At 33.7% G+C, this 19,934-nt stretch overlaps 1 protein-coding gene across 16 annotated transcripts in view; it reads left to right on the top strand.

Annotated features, from left to right (window-relative positions):
• The window catches only part of LOC105479621 (coiled-coil serine rich protein 1), a 1,449,255-nt gene that overhangs the window by 1,063,138 nt on the left and 366,183 nt on the right, over window positions 1-19,934 (top strand). Inside the window, exon 12 of one of the 16 annotated variants that reach the window (XM_071092591.1) lies at window positions 6,750-7,295. The exons of the other annotated variants lie outside the window; for them this stretch is intronic. Coding sequence (XP_070948692.1) covers window positions 6,750-6,818 — 69 coding nt within the window. The 3' untranslated portion in view covers window positions 6,819-7,295. Of the gene's footprint in view, window positions 1-6,749; window positions 7,296-19,934 lie in introns of those variants that run through there. 16 annotated transcript variants of the gene reach the window in all.

Here is a 19,934-nt window from a genome sequence, read left to right as displayed (position 1 = left end):
TCATTTTGCATTACTTTCCTTTCTTGAGTAGAGACAGGGAAAAGAAGAAGAGCTTCTTGGGATTTTTATTAGAGATGACACACCAGAAATATAATTTTAAAAATAGATTTTCACATAGGTCCAACAACGTGACATAACTCACTGCCACATACTTTGTCTCAGTGAGTTTAAAATAAAATTTTCTGTTTCAAAAAAAAAAGTATGGTGTTAATTTTAGAACAAATGAGATTAAAGCAGTTATTTCATCAGTGTTGCAAAACATAAATATTAAAAAATGATTTATTCAAATAGAAAGTTGCTTTAAATGAGGAAGGTCTGTTGAATATAATATTTCAGAGTTTTCATGCTTTAATGAAAATGAGGGAAGAAGCTATTTCTTAGAAACTTAGGAAAGAGTAGTAACAGGGGGATAGAATCTGTGATATGTACATCACATAATCATAGAGATACATGATCCATAGGGATGAAAAAAGAAAGTAGGGATATCAGAAGTCAGGGGATACATATGGTACTAAAAGATGTACCAATTTGTTTTTCAAAGTTTTGAGGTCGTGGTGGAAAAATTAGCCCCACATATAAAATAAATCCACCTAAAATGAGATGCCAATTAAGACTTTTAGTTTACAAGAACTCTAGCCTGAGTTTAAGCAAAAGAGTTTTTATTTGCTGACATAATAACGAAAAGCCCAGAGATAATGCTGATTTCAGTTGTGAATGTATTTAAGTTTGCTAATGACGTTATCAAAAGTTTCTCTTTCTGTTCTGTTTTCCATTGGCTCCATCTTCATATACACTCTTCCCTCCAAAGAGCAAGATGGCTGCAACGTCTCCAGTCTCACAGCCTACAAAGTTTAACTTGAAAAAGAATTGCCATGAAATTCTGAAATTCACTCTAATTAGACCCATTTGGTTGTAAGCCAAACCCTCAACCAATCACTGAGGCCAGAGGAATAACAAGTGCTTATTAGTTCTAGCCTATATCACATGTTCCACACTTGCAGGAAATGATGGCTTGTCACCCAAAGCACAGAAACTGAAAATGAAAGTGGGATAGATACTCCCTTCCCCTGAAAAAATAATTGAAGCTGTTACTGGAAGCATGGTAATTAGAAGGTGACCAGTTAAAAAGAAATGTCTGTTGCAAACAGGGAGCAAAATTTAAGCATAAAGATGTAAATATATTTGACTGCATTTTATCTTGAAAAGTGAGTCTAATGTATATGACTATATTTCTTGGTTTCTAATTTCAAGAATGTGTTAATTCTTAGAATAAGCAGATAGCACGAATGCATTTTTGACCTTGCATTTTTGACAAATTTATAGGATTATATGATTGAGATTAAAGGTAAAATTAAAATTAATATGTAAAATAAAACTCAAAATTTTCAAGCCATTTGGAGCTTGTCTTGAGCTAATGAGATTAAGCTCATGTCCTCAAGAAAAATGTTTTACTCTGCTGTTTTTAAGGGTGCTTCTATAGAAAGAGTTTGAGAATCATTAATATGGATTACAGAAAATTAATCATGCTTCATTTAAAAATAAATGTATTTAATCCTAAAGATTAGCTTTACTTAAAATGTTTATTGTTGTAGACAAGAACTCTATCTTATTTGAAAAATCAGTAATTGTACATGTCAGTGATTATGGTGGTTTTTTTTTTAAATCTGAACATGAAAAAGTTTTCCCCAGTTTTAAGATAATTTACCATGCTATTCAAGTCAGCCTAAAATTTTAAAAAGCTACTACATAATAAGGTAGGGTTTGAAAAAAGAAATATTTCAGATTCAGAGAATCGTCTTTTTTTAGTACTAATTAAAACATTTAAAAAACTATATTTAATGATGTCATTCTAAATTGATTCAGTAATATTAAATGAAGAATTTATGTTCCAGCAAACAGTGAATCAATGTGTCTATGGAGAGCATTGTTTCAAAATGTTTTGACAAATATATCATTGAAGTTCTTGCTATTTCATTCAATTTCAGCCACTATTCTTTTTAGTTGATTTTTTATCAATCTTAAATTTTCAAAAGAAAGATTGTTTTCAAATTATTTTAAATTTAACAAATAAAGTAATACATTACTGATTATTAAAACTGACTAAGTGTTTCTGCAAATTTTTTTCGGAGGGATCATTTGGACAATATATCTTTGTGAAGTGAATAAAACACATTTCTACAAACACAATTCAGAAGCTTTTCCTTTTCCATTCAAAGTGGTATTCACCTTTCAAGGGTGGCAGAAAAGAATGCATTTTGGAAAAACCAATAGCTGACTTGAAGTGGGGAGCTATACCTTAGAAGTCTTCAGCATTCACATGGATTTGTAACTCAGTACATAGAAGCCTTCAAAGCTAGAGTTTTAATTAAAAATTGTTACTGAAAACTTGGTACTTTAATGTATTAAAATTGACCAATTAAAGTAAAGTGATTTTTTTTTTTTGCAATCAGTAAATAATCTGTAAGTAATTTTACTAGCCTGATATGAAATAAGTAGAATGGATGATTTGTACCCGTTTGGAACAGAGGCAAGGAATAAGCATTTGACAGAATCCAATGGCCAATAAAAAGCCTCTATATAGGAGTTGTTAAAATCTCTTTAATACCAGATTCATATTGTGGTTATGTAGATACATTAATTTCATGCATATCTATAATGTATTTGATTGTGTTTAATTGTGTAATAAATGATGCATATTTCATAAAGTTATGTTGTTTATTAACCTCTTATTATTGTAACTTTTTTACAAAATCTAGTTGAAAAATCTCTGAGGTATTTAAAAATATCTGGCCGGCTAAATGGAGAGGAAAAGTAGTATCAAGGACAATTTACAACCAACATTTTCTGACAGTTTACTATGCATCTGACTGTGTTGAACCCTATAGGTACCAGTCTCATTGAATCTTTATCACAATTTCCTGATGTGGCTGTTCTCCAGCATCCTCATATATAATGGTGCTCCCCAGATAACTGTTTCTATTTGGACATGCCACACATTGTAAGAATTAAACTTATCTGTATTTCTAGGGAGATGCTAAGCAAGTTACTAGATAATGGTACTGGAGCTGACTGACTTAGGCTTGCGTCTTGATCACAACTGAGTGAGAATAGATCTTCCACTTTGTATGTAGAAATAACCTATAAGCTCAGTTTCTATGAATAAATGAATGAAAGAAGCCTATAAGCTCAACTTCTATGAATAAATGAATGAAAGATTCATGTTAACATGCTGAAGTATGTGGGATGTCACACAACCTACAACTATTTCAGATGTAAATGAAAGAGATGGATTAAATGAATTAAATGAACATTTATACAGGTCTTAAATTCAGGTTTAAATTTACAGATTGAACTAGGGTGTCAAATCTTGGAGTTCAATAAATACTAGAATTGTATTTTACACTGCAAAAATATATCTGGTGTTTACTGTTAGTTGGACTATTGTTGTAAGCCTCAGAAAGGTAATGTCATGGGATTACAGATTTGATTACCTCTGAATTTCTGATATTCTTAGTGTATTGGTAGGTGGCATATTTATGTAAGGGAAATGGTATTGTTGAATGTGGTATAAGTGCTATGATGCAAATGAGTATTTATTTTCAAAATGACATCAGTAGAATAAGCGCTTTCTTTAGGATAATGAAATCCCAGCATAGTTGTCATAATGACACAAATATAAAAACAATAAGGAGCCAAATATGATATGGTTATTAACAATAGGCCATTATGGTTTATCAAATCATGAATTTATAATTTTTAATGACACCTTACACTCTGCTAAAGTTGCTCTTCACAAGTTATACTTCATTTGGTTCATCAGGACAGAATTCCAATGCTGTTCCAATATCACTTTTAGCACTTTTTTGTCTCATAAATGCAATCAATAGAAATATGCCTAATGTAGATATTAATCATTAATCTTTATTGATGCCAACTTATATTAGTTAGGTTATTTGTTTGGCTGTTCTGACAGCGATCTAAAATAACTGTCAAAAAAAAACCCCCAAAAAAACCCACCAAAGTGTTGGGAGAATCTGCCCTATAAAGTAATCAAGCTTCAAGTTTCTTATCTTGCTGCTCTGCTGGGCTGAGGGATTGCCCCCATGTGCATGGTGCAAGATGGCATTGTAACACACTAACACAAAAAGGAAGTTAAACACATCCTTTCCACTTCCCTCTTTTAGTCCACATCTTAGAATCATGGCTACTCCTTGCTGCAATGGAAGCTAGGAAATGTAGCCTTTACTCTGTACCTCTAGGAACCTCTATAAAAAAGTATATATTCCATGACTCTAAGACAGGACAGTATGGCTAATGGGAAGCAACTAGTAGCCTTTGTCACAATGTCAAGGATTGCCGAAAGAGGTAAGATAGTATTTAAAGACTTTATGTTGTTGTTAAAGAATATCTTAAAATCTCAAAGCATTATTTCTAGAAAGGGCAACGGACCTTAAATTTGATGTTGACCTTCATAAAAATGTAGTCACTGTACACGGAGCAAGGAATCAAAGAAATTGAGAGTATGTTAAATAATACATACAAACACACACATATATGCATGTACACATATACACACTCATATATATGTGTGCATATATATGTGTGTGTGTGTATATATATATACACACACTGTCTTTTTATTCATTATAAATTCTGTTTTCATTGGCAATTAGCACTTGTGATGAAGCATTCAATATTGTTTTTCAGGATTTATGACCTCTTTTTCATCTTATTAATATGTTGAAAGGAACCTAAATATTGACAATGAAGTTATTCTATTTAGCCAAAAGTGAAAGGCCTGTTTTTGTTGGTTTTCCCCTCTCCCAAGTCACTTAAGAGCATTAAGTATCCATATACTATAAATAAATGATAAATATGTGTATATATATTTATCAAAATAGCATTATGGCCCCATTGTATTTTATATATATACCTATGGAGAAAAAACATTTTACTGGGGGAACAGTGATCAAGAAAAATGGTTTGTTCCTTGGTGTTGGGACACTAATAATAGACTCTAACATTTTCAATGAGAACTTTATAAAATATGTAAGAATGTGAGGCAAGTTCATAGATCTTTTTGTATAATCATGGATTTGTTGAGACTTAAAAGTCCTTGATTCAGACATTATATGAAAGATTATTTTTAGTAATCAGTGGTTCTCAATCTGGGGCAATTTGGCTCCCCTAGAAACATTTGGCAATATCTGAAGACATTTTTGGTTAACACAACTGAGAGAAGGATGTTATAGACATCTAGGTGGTAAAGAATGCAAGGATGCTGCTAAACATCCTAGAATGCCCACAACAGCTCCCCTCAACTAAGAATATCCAGCTCGAAATAGCAATAATGCTATTTTTGGTCATCTTTATTGCAACCATAAACAATGTAAACTTACTCTTAGCATGTAAAAATCTACATTCTTTAGGATATAATCCATCTGGCTACTAGATCCATAAAATAATATCAATACATCCTTGTTAAAAATCATATTTTAATAACTGCATGTTATCAAATTTAATGAATTTATTTAAAAGTCATGTAATTACTTGAAATTAAATCCTTAACATTTTTATTTTGGATTGACCGTTTCAATATTAGTGAGTATCTACCAAATACATTGATTTGTTTTGATGTAAATTAATTTTAGCACTTGGTCTTGGCACTAACTCTCAAATATATATAGCTTAAGCAGTATACATGCTTATGCTTATCTTTCTGTTTGCTACACTATTGCTGTTACTGAAGACCACTATATTTTTTGTTGTTGTTGTTGAGTTTCTGCCTTTTATTTATTTTATTTTTTTATTATACTTTAAGTTTTAGGGTACATGTGCATGACATGCAGGTTTGTTACATATGTATACATTGTGCCATGTTGGTGTGCTGCACCCATTAACTCATCATTTACATTAGGTGTATCTCCTAATGCTATCCCTCCCTGCTCCCCCAACCCCACGACACACCCCGGTGTGTGATGTTTCCCTTCCTGTGTACAAGTGTTCTCATTCTTCAGTTCCCACCTATGAGTGAGAACATGCAGTGTTTGGTTTTTTTTTTTTGTCATTGCCATAGTTTGCTCAGAATGATGGTTTCCAGCGTCAGCCATATCCCTACAAAGGACATGAACTCATCCTTTTTTATGGCTGCATAGTATTCCATGGTGCATATGTGCCACATTTTCTTAATTCAGTCCATCACTGATGGACATTTGGGTTGGTTCCAGGTCTTTGCTATTGTGAATAGTGCCGCATTAAACATACGTGTGCGTGTGTCTTTATAGTAGCATGATTTATAATCCTTTGGGTATATACCCAGTAAGGGGATGTCTGGGTCAAATGGTATTTCTAGTTCTAGATCCTTGAGGAATTGCCACACTGTCTTCCACAATGGTTGAACAGTTTACAGTCCCACCAACAGTGTAAAAGTGTTCCTATTTCTCCACATGCTCACCAGCACCTGTTGTTTCCTGATTTTTTAATGATCACCATTCTAACTGGTGTGAGATGGTATCTCATTGTGGTTTTGATTTGCATTTATCTGATGGCCAGTGATATTGAGCATTTTTTCATGTGGCAGATTACTATTTTTTGTCAAATAAGAAATTTTTTTTTTCAAAAAGAAGAGTTTTAAAAATAAATGTTGCTAGGAAATGTTACTGTTTGAAACAAATGAAAATATTTGTTGTAACGTATTTATTTATTCAGCAAATATGTATTGATTGCCTAATACTGCTCTTCTGTTCCAGGTGTTGGACTACAGCAAGAAAAAAAAATGTCCTCTTGGAGGTTACATTCTAGAGGAATTAGATATATAATAAACACACTCACACACATACCTGTGTCTATATGTGTATATGTAAAACATAGATTAGTAAAATAGATCTGTATATGCATGCATAAACACACCTATGTACACACATGAATCTCTGCTAAAGTATGAATGCATATATACTACGTTTAAAAAAAAAAAAAAAACAGGGTAAAAGGAGAACCAAGTTTCTGGGTGGAAAAATAACGACCTTTTTGATAAAGTGATATCTGAGAAGAAACCTGATGAAAATGTAGATATTTTTTGCATATTTGGTGAGATTCTGAAGAATCAATGCTAGTTTCTATAGTCTACAGTGTTTTGACCATACTGATTACTGTCTGTTGAATCTACAGTTCATTAGATTTGAGAGTTTAGTAGTGATTAGTAGTAAAAGATTAGTGTCTAATCATAGAACATATGTTTATGGAGTGATAGTATTTGATATCTTTAAACTACACAGAAAGCCTTCTGGGCACTTTATAATATTTTAATATATAGTTAGTGACATTAAATGTTTCCTGAGATATAATTTTTATAACTATTGTTAGATAACTAAATATTTGAACAAGAAATAACATAGTTGCCAAGACAAGTTTATTATTACCACTCTCTACAACATAAGACAGTTTAGTCATTTATTGTTTTTATAAAGCTTAGGAATGGTCTCTGTTCTCAACAGGGTGACTTAAAAAATAAGTACAGCAAAGCATTGCTACAATAACAATAGAAGGTTGTCCAGGGCACATTGTAGACACAAATGTGGGGGAATGTAATTATGTTTGGGAGAAGTGACCAGAGACCTTTTGGCTGACTTTTAACCTCATCAAGGAGCTTGCATAAATGGTGAATGAGAATGATTAAGCCATGAAATAACATAAAGCCCTTAATTTCAGCATGCTTTGCTATATGTTCTGGAGTTTCATCTTGATGAGCTACTTCTGGTAAATCCCACCTCCCAAAATATGTATATATTTGTTATTATCTTTTCAACTGTCTTTGCTGTTTTCATACTTGAAACCAAATATAACAATTTCAATTAGCATCTCAAACATCTACTCTGGCTAATTTCTTCTTAATCAATCCTTTAAAACTATCTTGCAAGATATAAATGTTTTGCTTTATACTAAGATTGTATGCAAGTAAATAAACTGAAAAAAAAGAATCACTATTTTAATCATTAACATGTTCCCATAAAATTAAGACACTATGCTCTTTGTAGAATTTACCTTATCTTCAACAGAACATCATTAACAATATGCCTTCTCCTAAAATATTTCTCACTATTAGTTGCCAGAAATATTCTATTAATGAAAAAGGTTAGCATGGGTTGTCTTGATGTAAATCATAACTAAAGAAAAATATTGAAATTACATGATATTAATATTTTCTTTGGAAATAACTTACTTTTGTGAATGAAATTAAACATTTTTATGATCTTTAAAAATAAAATGCAGCACTTAAAAAGTTATATATGAACATAATATTTCTTTATATTGCTTACTGTAACATTGTTAACTCATTAAATTTTCCACACAGATAAATTAAAACAATGGTTATTATTATATATAAACATGTTTTAAAATTAACTGTGATTTATAAGATCATTTACTTTGAAATCCAATATACAAATATGTATTAATAATGAAATTTGAAGACTCTTAAGTAGGTTTTTGAGATCTTCTGAATATACTTGACATGAGTTAGTAATTAAATTTTCCCTTCAATATTAATATCAAATTAAAATCTTCAGCTCACAGTTTTGGTCATTAAAAAGCATTTAAGCCATGTACTGTCTAATGAACACACACATTGTTTCAGGAAGAAATACATGACCTCAATTATTGTTAATAAATATCAGTTTCTTTGATATATTTCAAGTGCCACCAGAAACACTTATAAATATTATCTTTACAGACAATTCATGTCTCTTTAACCTGGAGTCATTAAAATTTAAGTTCATTTTATGTGAGTGATGTTTCTTTTTTTTTTTTTTTTTTTTGAGACGGAGTCTCGCTATGTCGCCCAGGCTGGAGTGCAGTGGCCGGATCTCAGCTCACTGCAAGCTCCGCCTCCCGGGTTTACGCCATTCTCCTGCCTCAGCCTCCCGAGTAGCCGGGACTACAGGCGCCCACCACCTCGCCCGCCTAGTTTTTTGTATTTTTTAGTAGAGACGGGGTTTCACCATGTTAGCCAGGATGGTCTCGAACTCCTGACCTCATGATCCGCCCGTCTCGGCCTCCCAAAGTGCTGGGATTACAGGCTTGAGCCACGCGCCCGGCCAATGAGTGATGTTTCAAACAGCTAGTCACAAGAACCCTCATCATTACCATGTAAATTGATGATGGGACCTTGAAGAGAGTATCAGTTTTATTCTTAAATTTTCACTAATACTTTTCCTTTACCAAAATTTATACCTTGACTGCTTTCTTTTCCTTCCTCCCTCCCTCCCTCACTTCTTCCCTATCTTCCTTGCTTTCCTCCCTCCCTCCCACTTTCCCTCCATTTTCTTTCCTCCCTTCCTTCCTCACTCCCTCCTGGCCTCCTTTTCTACTGATTCATCTTACTTTCTCTATTTTTTGTCATTTCGAGGCTCTGGACATATAAAAATAAATATTTTTTAAAAGATCATTAGACATTTTACTCATTCAATATTCAATAAATAACAAATTTTTTTTGAGCACAGTTCTGTAGAAGATGCTGTGAAAAGTGCTGAGAATAGAGCAAGAAACAAGATCAACAGGAGCCCTAGCAATAAAGACAGTCTTTAAATAAAGAATAAAAGTAAAGTAACATCTTACGATATGAGATGTGCAGAGAGCTAAGGGAAAATAAAGCAAAGATGTATAAGCTAATATAGACATCCAAGTAAAGTACCTTGTGGAAGTTATGTTTAAACTGAAATATGAAAAAAATAGGTGAATCAGGAATATTCAGGGAAGTGAACAACATATATGAAAGTAGGGAATGAAGAGAGAGCATTGTCCATTGAATAAACAGGATAATTTTTCTGTTGCTTTTTAACACTCCTTGAAGGTTAAATGGTATATTTTTGTGTTTGCTCCATCAAGAGAAGAAAAGACTCACAGGTTTATAACCACATCCACCCAAGGGATTCAGTAGGCATTCTTGTATGCTTAACAACATCCTGACCTCTAATGAATAAGTGGGTCTTTGTGTTTCTGAAATGCAATTAGCCTCCTCTGCCTTCAAGGTGCTGAAAAGCAAGAAAATATTCTTTGAAGATGAAATTTTTGTAGAGTAGAAAGGCACAGCAGGTTAAGGCCAAATCTCACTCTCAAGGCCTTGGCCAGTATAGAGATATTTGTTTATTTTTCAACAAATATGTATTGAATACAATTACAATAATATAGAGAAGATGTTGCCCTCTTGGAACTGAAATTCTCACAGTAAAACACTGTAAGGAGCCAGAAGGGCTGGAGATTAACAGAGGTAACTTTGGCAGATTGAAAGGCACTCTGAAAGACTCTAGCTCCTGTTTCAGGAAGCCACCTGCACAGGTATATCTATCTGGTCACAATGGTACCTCATGAGGCAAGAAATATTGGTAACAAAGGCCATAGTAGACAGCCAGACTCTGTCCTGTTTAACAAGAGATATGAGAAGTACCTCTGCTTTACTCTGCATATACCTTGGGAGATTGCTGAATTATTTTCGATTTGGTATACATTTTGTACATGAATCTCTGGAATCAACTATTTGGGCATCGTTTATACCCTATCTTAGACATTATAGTACTCACTTTTAAGTTCCAAACAATTAATTGCTTGTAAACAATTCTGGTTATTCAGCTCTCTTTGTCCAGAAAGGAAAATTAGATAACCGCATGGATGCTTACTTGAAAGACATAAGATGGACCATGGAAATGATGCTCTAAAGGAAACAACCTATGTAAAGCATGGTGGCATAATGAGTATTAGGAATGTAAATAGTTTGATATATAGTTGGATAGAAAAAGTTGAGACAGTATTGACTCTATTAATTATGAGAGAAGGAATGATAAAGAGTTAATTTTAAAATATTTTAACTTATTTTACATTCAGGTGTACATATGCAGGTTTGTAAACTTGTGACTCATGGATTTGGTGTACGAATTATTTCATCAACCAAGCATTAAGCATAATTATGCATAGTACCCAACAGTTGCTTTTCTTTTCTTTTCTTTTTTTTTTTTGGACATCTCCATCCTCCTAACTTCCTCTCTGAAGTAGGCCCCAGTGTCTGTTGTTCCCCTCTTTCTTTCCATGGGTTTTCATTATTTAGCTCCCACTTTTAAGTAAGAACATGTGGTATTTGGTTTTCTCTTCCTGAGTTAGTTTGCTAAGGATAATGGCCTCCAGTTCCATACATGTTCTTGTAAAGGACATGATCTCATTCTGTTTTATTGCTTCAGAACATTCCATGGTGTGTATGTACCACATTTTCTTTATGCAGTCTACTATTGATGGGCATTTAGGTTGATGACATGTCTTTGCTTTTGTGAATAGTGCTGCAATGAATATACATATGCACATGCCTTCATGGTGGAACAATTTCTATTCCTTTGGGTATATACCCACTAGTGGTATTGCTGGGTCGAATGGTAGTTCTGCTTTTAATTCTTTGAAGAATTGACACATTGCTTTCCCCAATGGTTGAACTAATTTCCACTCCCACCAGCAGTGTATAGTGCTCCTTTTTCTCTGAATCTTGCTGACATCTGTTATTTTAGAGTTTTTAATAATAGCCATTCTGACTAGTGTGAGATGGTATGTCGTTGTGGTTTTGATTTGCGTTTTTCTAATGATCAGTGATGCTGTGCATGTTTCCATATGCTTGTTGACCGCATGTATGTCTTCTTTTTAAAAGTATCTGTTCATGTCTTCTGTTCACTATTTAATGAGGTTGTATGTTTTTTGCTTGTGCATTTGTTTAAGTTCCTTGTAGATTCTGGATATTAGACCTTTGTCAGATGTAGAGTTTGCAAATATTTTCTCCCATTCTGTAGTTTGCCTGTTTACTCTGTTGATAGTTTCTTTTGCTGTGCAGAAGAGCTTTAGTTTACTTAGGTCTCATTTGTCAATTTTTGATTTTGTTGGCGGTTGCTTTTGATGGTTTTGTCATGAAATCTTTGCCAGTTCCTATGTCCAAAATGGTATTTCCTAGATTATCTTCCAGCATTTTTATTCTAGGTTTTACATTTAGGTTTTTAAGCCATCCTGAGTTGATTTTTGTATTTGGTGTAAGGAAGGGGTCCTGTTTTACTCTTCTACATATGACAGCCAGTTTTCTGAGCACCACTTATTGAATAGGGAATCTTTTCCCTATTGCTTGTTTTTGCCGGTTTTGTCAAATATCAGATGGTTTTAGGTGTGTGGTTTTATTTCTGGGCTCTCTATTTTGTTCCATTCATCTGTGTGCCTGTTTTTTTGTACCAGTACCATGCTGTTTCGGTTACTCTAGTCTAGTTTGAAGTCAGGTAATGTGGTTCCTCCAGCTTTGTTCTTTTTGCTAAGGATTTCCTTGGCTTTTCAGGCTCTTTTTTGTTCTACACGTATTTTAGAATAGGTTTCTTCTAGTTTTGTGAAGAATGGTAGTTTGATAGGCATAGCATTAAAACTATAAATTGCTTTGGGCAGTATGACCATTTTAACGATACTGATTCTTCCTATTAATGAGCATGGAATGTTTTTCCATTTGTTTGTGTCATCTCTGATTTCTTTGAGCAGTGTTTTGTAATTGTCATTGTAGATATTTTTCACCTTCCTGGTTTGCTGTATTCCTAGGTATTTTATACTTTTTGTGGCAATTGTAATGGAGTTGCACTTCTGATTTGGCTCTTGCCTTGGGTGCTGTTAGTGTGTAGGAATGCTACTAATTTTTGTACATTAATTTTGTATCCCCAAAATTTGTTGAATTTGTATATCAGCTCATGGATCTTTTTGGCAGAGACTATGGGGTTTTCTAGACATAGAATCATGTCGTCTGCAAACAGGGACAGTTTGACTTCCTTTATTTCTCTTTGGATGCCTTTTATGTCTTTCTTTTGCCTGATTGCTCTGGCCAGGACTTCCAATACCACATTGAATAAGAGTGGTGAGAGTGGGCCTCCTTGTCTTGTGCCAGTTTTCAGGGGATTCTTTCAGCCTTTTTCCATTCAGTATGATGTTGATTATGGGTTTTTCATAGATGGTTCTTATTACATTGAGGTATGTTCCTTCAGTACCTAATTTATTGAAGACTTTGAACATGAAGGTATATTGAATTTTATTGAAAGCCTTTCCTGCATCTATTGAGATAATTATTTTTTTTTGTCTTTAATTCTGTTTATGTGATGAATCACATTTATTGATTTGCATATACTGAACCCACCTTGCAGCCCAGGGATAAAGCCTACTTGATCATGGTGGATTAGCTTTTCGATGTGCAGCTGGATTTGGTGTCCTGATACTTTGTTAAGGATTTTTGCATCTATGTTAATCAAAAATATTAGCCTGAAGTTTTCTTTCTTTCTTGTGTCTCTGCCATGATTTGGTATCAGGATGATGCTGGCTTCGTAGAATGAATAGGGGAGGAGTCAATTTCAGAGCTCATTATTGTTCTGTTCATGGATTCATTTTTTTTTCCCAATTCAGTCTAGGGAAGATGTATGCTTATATAGGTGTGTATGTATGTAAATACACATACCTACATACATATACCCTATATTCTGCCCACTGACAATGATTAGAAACAGTGGTGCCTCCGTGCAATGAGCATACCTGCCACCCAGATCTTAGCTTGTAAATACTATTCTCTACTAAAATAAGCAAGGGCTTACTGAGGAAATGGGCTATTCTAGGGCTAGGGCAGGGAAAGTATGAGATGAATCTGGAATATCTTATTATGTCACCAAGTGAAGATGTGCTCAAAGGATGATGAAGACATAACAGATGACCCAAAAACCTGCTTGATTCTCACTTGCCAAATATGGAATACATTATGCACCTAAAAAAATGCTATTTATAACCCATTTATAACATTATAACTAATGATATATATAACATTATAATCCATTGAAGATATGAGAAACCATGAATCTATGCTGCTATAAGTAAATAAAGGAATACATTAAAAGTTTGATGAGGGACGTCATATTTACATAGTTTTAAAGTATCTCCCAATAAAATACTTATTAATTGCAAGGACAATTAATAAAAGAGCTACAGTACCATGAAGAAGTTAATTAAATGATCAAACTGACACAATTGGAAATGAGACAAATCAAATTACCTGATTGGATGAAGGTGACAGTACACAGATACACCTTCCAAATAAGCATACTATGAATACAATAAAACATCATTCAAACCCAAATAAAGGGACAGTCTACAAAATAAATTCAAAATCTTCAAAAATGTTAAGGATATAAAATTCAAGTAAAAACTGAGGAGCTACTGTAGATTGAAGAAGATAAAAGACATATGACAATTATATGCACTACAATTTCCTCAGCTGTATCCATTTGCTATAAAGAACATTAGACAATCGGTATAACTTGAAGAGGTCTGAGGATTAGATGACAGGAATGCCAATGTCACATATTAATAAGTTGTTAATGTTGATGATTTTATTTTAGTTACATAGGATAATGTCTTTTTTCTGCATTAGAAATACACACTAAGTATTCAGGTGTGATCGGGCATCAGGTTGACAACTTACTCTAAAATGGTTTAGGAAAAAATATTATTCTTAGAATTGGACTTGAACATTTTATGTAAGTTTAAGTTTGTTTCAAAATGAATAAAAACAAATTATATTGGGAAGCTATTCATGATTTTGCTCAAGTGATTAAATGATCTCCCTTATGTTTGCAAGCAAACATGGTGGCTAATGTGTAGACAAAGTACTTGGAGTGAAGACAGAGAGTGGGCAAAGGTCAAAAACCAAAAGACAAATTGAGATGCCATTGCAATAATTCAGAGGAAGATGATGGCAGCTTGAACTAGGGATATAATGGAGCAAGTGGTGAGAATCTGTTGGATTTGAGTTATATTTTGAAATGATAACACACAATACTTGCTGGATGTGGAGTATGTAGGAAAGACAAAGTGTTTGGGATGACTTTAAAGTTTGACGAAGGTTCTTAGACCTAGAGGCATTGATTAATTTAGTTGTTTTTAACCTGTACGTTTTCCTCTTCTGGTATTACTGTGTTCGTCTTAATGGCATGATAATACTGCAAAAGTGTTCTAAAAATCATCTAAATTATTGAGAAATAAACTATTCATGAGTTATAGGACTATGTCTTTTATAAAAACCTTAACAATTTTATTACAGTTTATATTCCAACAATATGTGTTTGGGAAGCAACATAGCATAGTGGTTGGAGTAAGTACTATGGTATTAGACAGAAATGGCTTTAGCTTTAGCTTGGACAATTATAATTTTGGACAAGTTACTTTCTCAATATCCCCATGTAAAATAAGGGATCATAATAATATCTACTTCATAGAATTGTGAAAGGATTAATTTAAAGCATAAAGTGATTAGCACTGAGCTAAATATTGTTGTAGTCACTATTATCACTAGTAAGTAGAGATTGAAAAAGCATTGTGTGATACCTCCGAAGACCTCTAATGGATTCTTATTTTAGTTTGAAGAAATTATTAGTTTAAAAAAATTTCTGGAAGAGAAATGGAAGAAATATATAAAATGCTACCAAGGATTATCATTGAAATTTGTGGCAATGGCTAACAGCTTTTTCAAATTTCATAAGTTATGCACGTTTCACATAGTTTGCTTGCATTCAAAACATGAAAAAACGCTAAAAATTTTTAATATCTCCTTGGTCTAGGAAAATTGCCTTAAATTATGACAATGTTTTTAAAATTTTAGATAAAAGCATTTGATACAGTATTCACCCCAGAGAGGTGAGTGTTCTTGTTGCTTAGAACAGAACATACTTTTTGAATGCCTTCCTTCCTAATCCAACTTTATATTCCCTATTTAGTATGCCTAATCATTATGCTAGGGCGTGTTTGAAAACAGTTGTTCTTAATTGTAAAATTGAACTGCACTCCATTAAGCTCCTGCCGAGCTGCTTTTGAGATCCTTGGTGGTTTAGAATGTGGGGATGCATCCACATTCTCCCTCTGCCAGTCCTTTTCATCTTTCCTCTCTAATGCCATCCCTCAGTGTTTCAGCTGCTAAGTGGTTCTAGCATATGTCTGATATAATTTTCTAGTGACTGATGCATTGTTCTCACTACTGATATGTCAGCAAGAATGCCACCTGTGCCTGAGAATTCAAAACCAACAGGACTGTATATTTTAATGGAGCAAGAGGGAAAAATGTAGAATTAAATGGAAAGCAGCATTCCAGTTCTAACTTCTAATATTTTGTTCTGGAGAAACTGTAAGTGTAAAATAAAAAGTGAACATTACATGAGCTTTTTAATTAACCCACAAAGAAACTGAAGTATTTTTTAGCAATTTTTTCTTTCTTTTTTAGACAACTTAAACTTATATTTTAGATGCAGGAGGTACATATGCAGGTTTGTTACATGGGTATATTGAATGATGCTGAGGTTTGGGGGTAAGAATGATCCCCTAACGCAGGTAGTAAGCATAGTACCCAATAGGTAGCTTTTCAGCCCTTGCTCACCTCCCTCTCTCCCCACTCTTATAGCCCCCAGTGTCTATTGTTGCTGTCTTTATGTCCATGTGTATTCAATATTTAGCTCCCACTTATAAGTAAGAACATGTGGTATTTTGTTTTCTGTTTCTGTGTTAATTTTCTTACAATAATGGCCTTCAGCTGCATTCATGTTATTGCAAATGACATGATTTCATTCCCTTTTATGGCTGTAGAGTATTCCATGGTGTATATGTACCACATGTTTGTATCCAATCCACTGTTTATGGGCACCTTGGTTGATTCCACGTCTTTGAATGGAACTGGAGATCATTGCGTTAAGTGATTTTTTTTTTTTAATGCAATGTCTCAACTTTTGATATGGGTGTTTGTACATTTATTTATTCACTATTAGTGAATATCTAACTTTGCTTTGTTCTAGGGACTTGTCTGGGTACTGGGGAAACCAGAGATGTAGTTCTGCTTTCACAGAACCTAGAGTCTACTTTGGAGCATACAGTTTTACCAAAATAGGTCTCCCATCTTCCAGCCTACAAAGTTTTTGTTTTATGGTGATATAGTAAAAAAAGGTTAATGGTAACATCCATTCATGTTAACATTCCAAATCAACTCCTTGCTAAATAATGAAGCATGCTTGTCCTCTGGCTAAATAATGAAGTATGTTTGTCCTCTGTAAAATAGACATTGCATTTAAGTGGCAGGCTTCTAGACGTCCACAAGGCTTTTGTGTGGAGGAGAATGGATGAATTTGATTAAGGATCAACTTTCAACCTGCAAAATCAAAGTAGTATAAAAATTGTAGAATGAATTTACAACTTAGATTTACAAAATTAATTTGACAATAAAGTCATTGTAGCAATAGACACGGGATCCTTTAATAAAGTCAAGAAACTCAGGTTTCTAAACCTGATGTTGAGCTTCACCCCCATTCTCTTTATCACCGGTGTGTTGGTGTATCATGTTTTTTCCACCCTCTGGACCATGACATTGTTGTGGATTCTTCCACGCAAAAGCCATGTTATTACTGTGCTTGTTATGTTGTCTAATGCAACAACATTCCTATTTTTATGGAAATGCCAGACAAGGCTTGTCTGTTTGGGTTATAAATAAGACCTTTCCTCTACTTAGAGAACTAGATCTTATATGTGGGTTGAATAGGGGTCTTTTCTCTGGGATTAGAAAAGATAATATAAATTTCACTCCTGTGTCTTTTGCCTCCCTCCTGTTACCAAAAACACTGCCAGAGGCATTAAAGAAGAGCATGTAACAAGGCAAGAGTCAGTGAGAGACCACATTTGAATTTCTTCTTATTCAAATTTTTCAATCTGCCTAACCAATGTATGAAACAATAGTTATCTCCAGTTCCATAATCTCTGTTTTACAGAGATTAAAGTGCCCATATAAATATGTAGGTATTTAATGAACTCACAATTTATTTTTGTAATAGGTTACTTTTTGAGATATAATTTTAAAAACCCTCGACGAACATCCTATATGTGACCACTTAATTTCAGTACCTTTTGCCCATAAAGAGACCATCAACCAATTATTATGATTCCTTCCCTACTTTATTATTCTCTAACATATTAGTCTGTTACATTATCTTGATATTCCCGAATGCTACTTAAAATTCTTTTATTTCTCTACCTACTCATAGTTCATATTTCCTTCTCTACTTTCACTAGACTAGAAACTACTTGTGAGCAGACTCTGTTTTTCTTGTTAATGTTGAAACAACTCTGGTTAAAACAGAACTGGAAAAACAGCATATTTACTATTCAGAATGAGTAAAAAAGTCAGTCTCCATAAATCAAACAAGATTATCTGTTCTAGAAGTAATCATTTTTAAAAGAAAATGAGAAATTTCTTCACCTACCACTTGCTATAAGAAGGGCTTATTGGAAAGACTATTTATATATCAAAAATAATTGTTTTTAAAATTGTTAATTAAATTTCAGTTGTCATGTCAATTAAATCTTTCTACTTGGAGTTTCATGAATTGAGGTATTCAGTTAACTGGAAGTCCATACATATAATATGATGGAAATTTAAATTCACTATGGAAATATTGAGAAATTACAAGACTCTGAAACGTGTTCTTGTCTACAGAAAATGAAAATTGATTTAATAAAGTTTTAGAAGTTAAGGAATATATTTTTTTCTTCAATTGTCAACAACCCATTTATATATAAAGGGTATCCAGTGTCCTGTAATTAGAATATTTAATGAATTAGTAGATGCCATTTATTATGGTATAATATACCTTTGTACCTATATATGGTGAGCCTTGATAAACATTGCTGATTTTCTAAAGTTATTGTTGTTCAAACACTTAAGAATAAAACTACTTTGAAAGAAATAATGATAGCTGATAAATAGTGTTTGTATTTGGATTTTTCCTTGAAAAAGTCCAATGGAATTGATAAAGGGCATATGCCTTTAAAGAAAGATACTATACATATTTATTAATATATTCGGGTTCTCTAGAGGGACAGAACTAATAGGATAGATGTATACATAAAGGGGAATTTATTAAGGAGCATTGACTCACACAATCACAAGGTGAGGTTCCGCAATAGTCTATCTGCAAGCTAAAGAGCAAGAAAGCCAGTCTGAGTCCCATAGCTGAAGAACTTGGAGTCCTATGTTCGAGGGTAGGAAGCAAGCAGCACAGGAGACAGATGGAAGCCAGAAGACTAAACCAGTCTAGTCTTTCCACGTTCTACTGCCTGCTTTATTTTATCTATGCTGGCAGCTGATTAGATGGTGCCCTCCCAGACTGAGTGTGGGTCTGCCTTTCCCAGTCCTTGGCTCTAATGTTAATCTCTTTTGGCAACATCCTCAAAGACATACCCGGGAACAATACTTTGCATCCTCAATCCAGTTAAGTTGACACTCAATGTTAACCATCACATTAAATACATTAATTCTGAAGAACCCAATAATGATCTATGCTATTATTAAAATCTGATGATAAGTTAAAAAACAGGATTTTTTTGTGTGCCTTGAGGATATGCAAAGTGGCCAAACTCCTTGAGGACTTGAAAACTCCTTAATGTTCCTACCACCAAAATTTCAAATATGAGTTTATCTGTTTTGATCCTCTCCCTCCTGTAACAAAGTGGTCTGTGTTCTGAATCTCACACACTCTGTCCTTCTCAAAATTTTTGCTTATTGGGTTACCAACCTTTATTTGACATCTCAACTCATTCCCAGAATTTCTGCTTGAATATTTCAAACAGGATGTCAACACTGAGCTTCCCAACTAATGTAATTTGTTAGACCTGCAGCTGGTCAGGAAGAACCTCCCGTACCTGCCTCCTCCAGGCCTGCCTCTGGGCGCTGGCTCTCTAGTCAGTTTATCACAATGTGCATAAGATGTCATCACTTTCTATGAGTAACATGATGCATTAAGTAGGGGAACACTGAATTTATAGCATCTTATTGTCATTTTTTATGTTTAAGAGACTTTCCATTAGCAATCTTT

The sequence above is a fragment of the Macaca nemestrina genome, chromosome 3 (assembly GCF_043159975.1).
Source record: "Macaca nemestrina isolate mMacNem1 chromosome 3, mMacNem.hap1, whole genome shotgun sequence".
NCBI lineage: Eukaryota > Metazoa > Chordata > Mammalia > Primates > Cercopithecidae > Macaca > Macaca nemestrina.
This window is presented reverse-complemented; position numbering and strand designations above follow the sequence as displayed.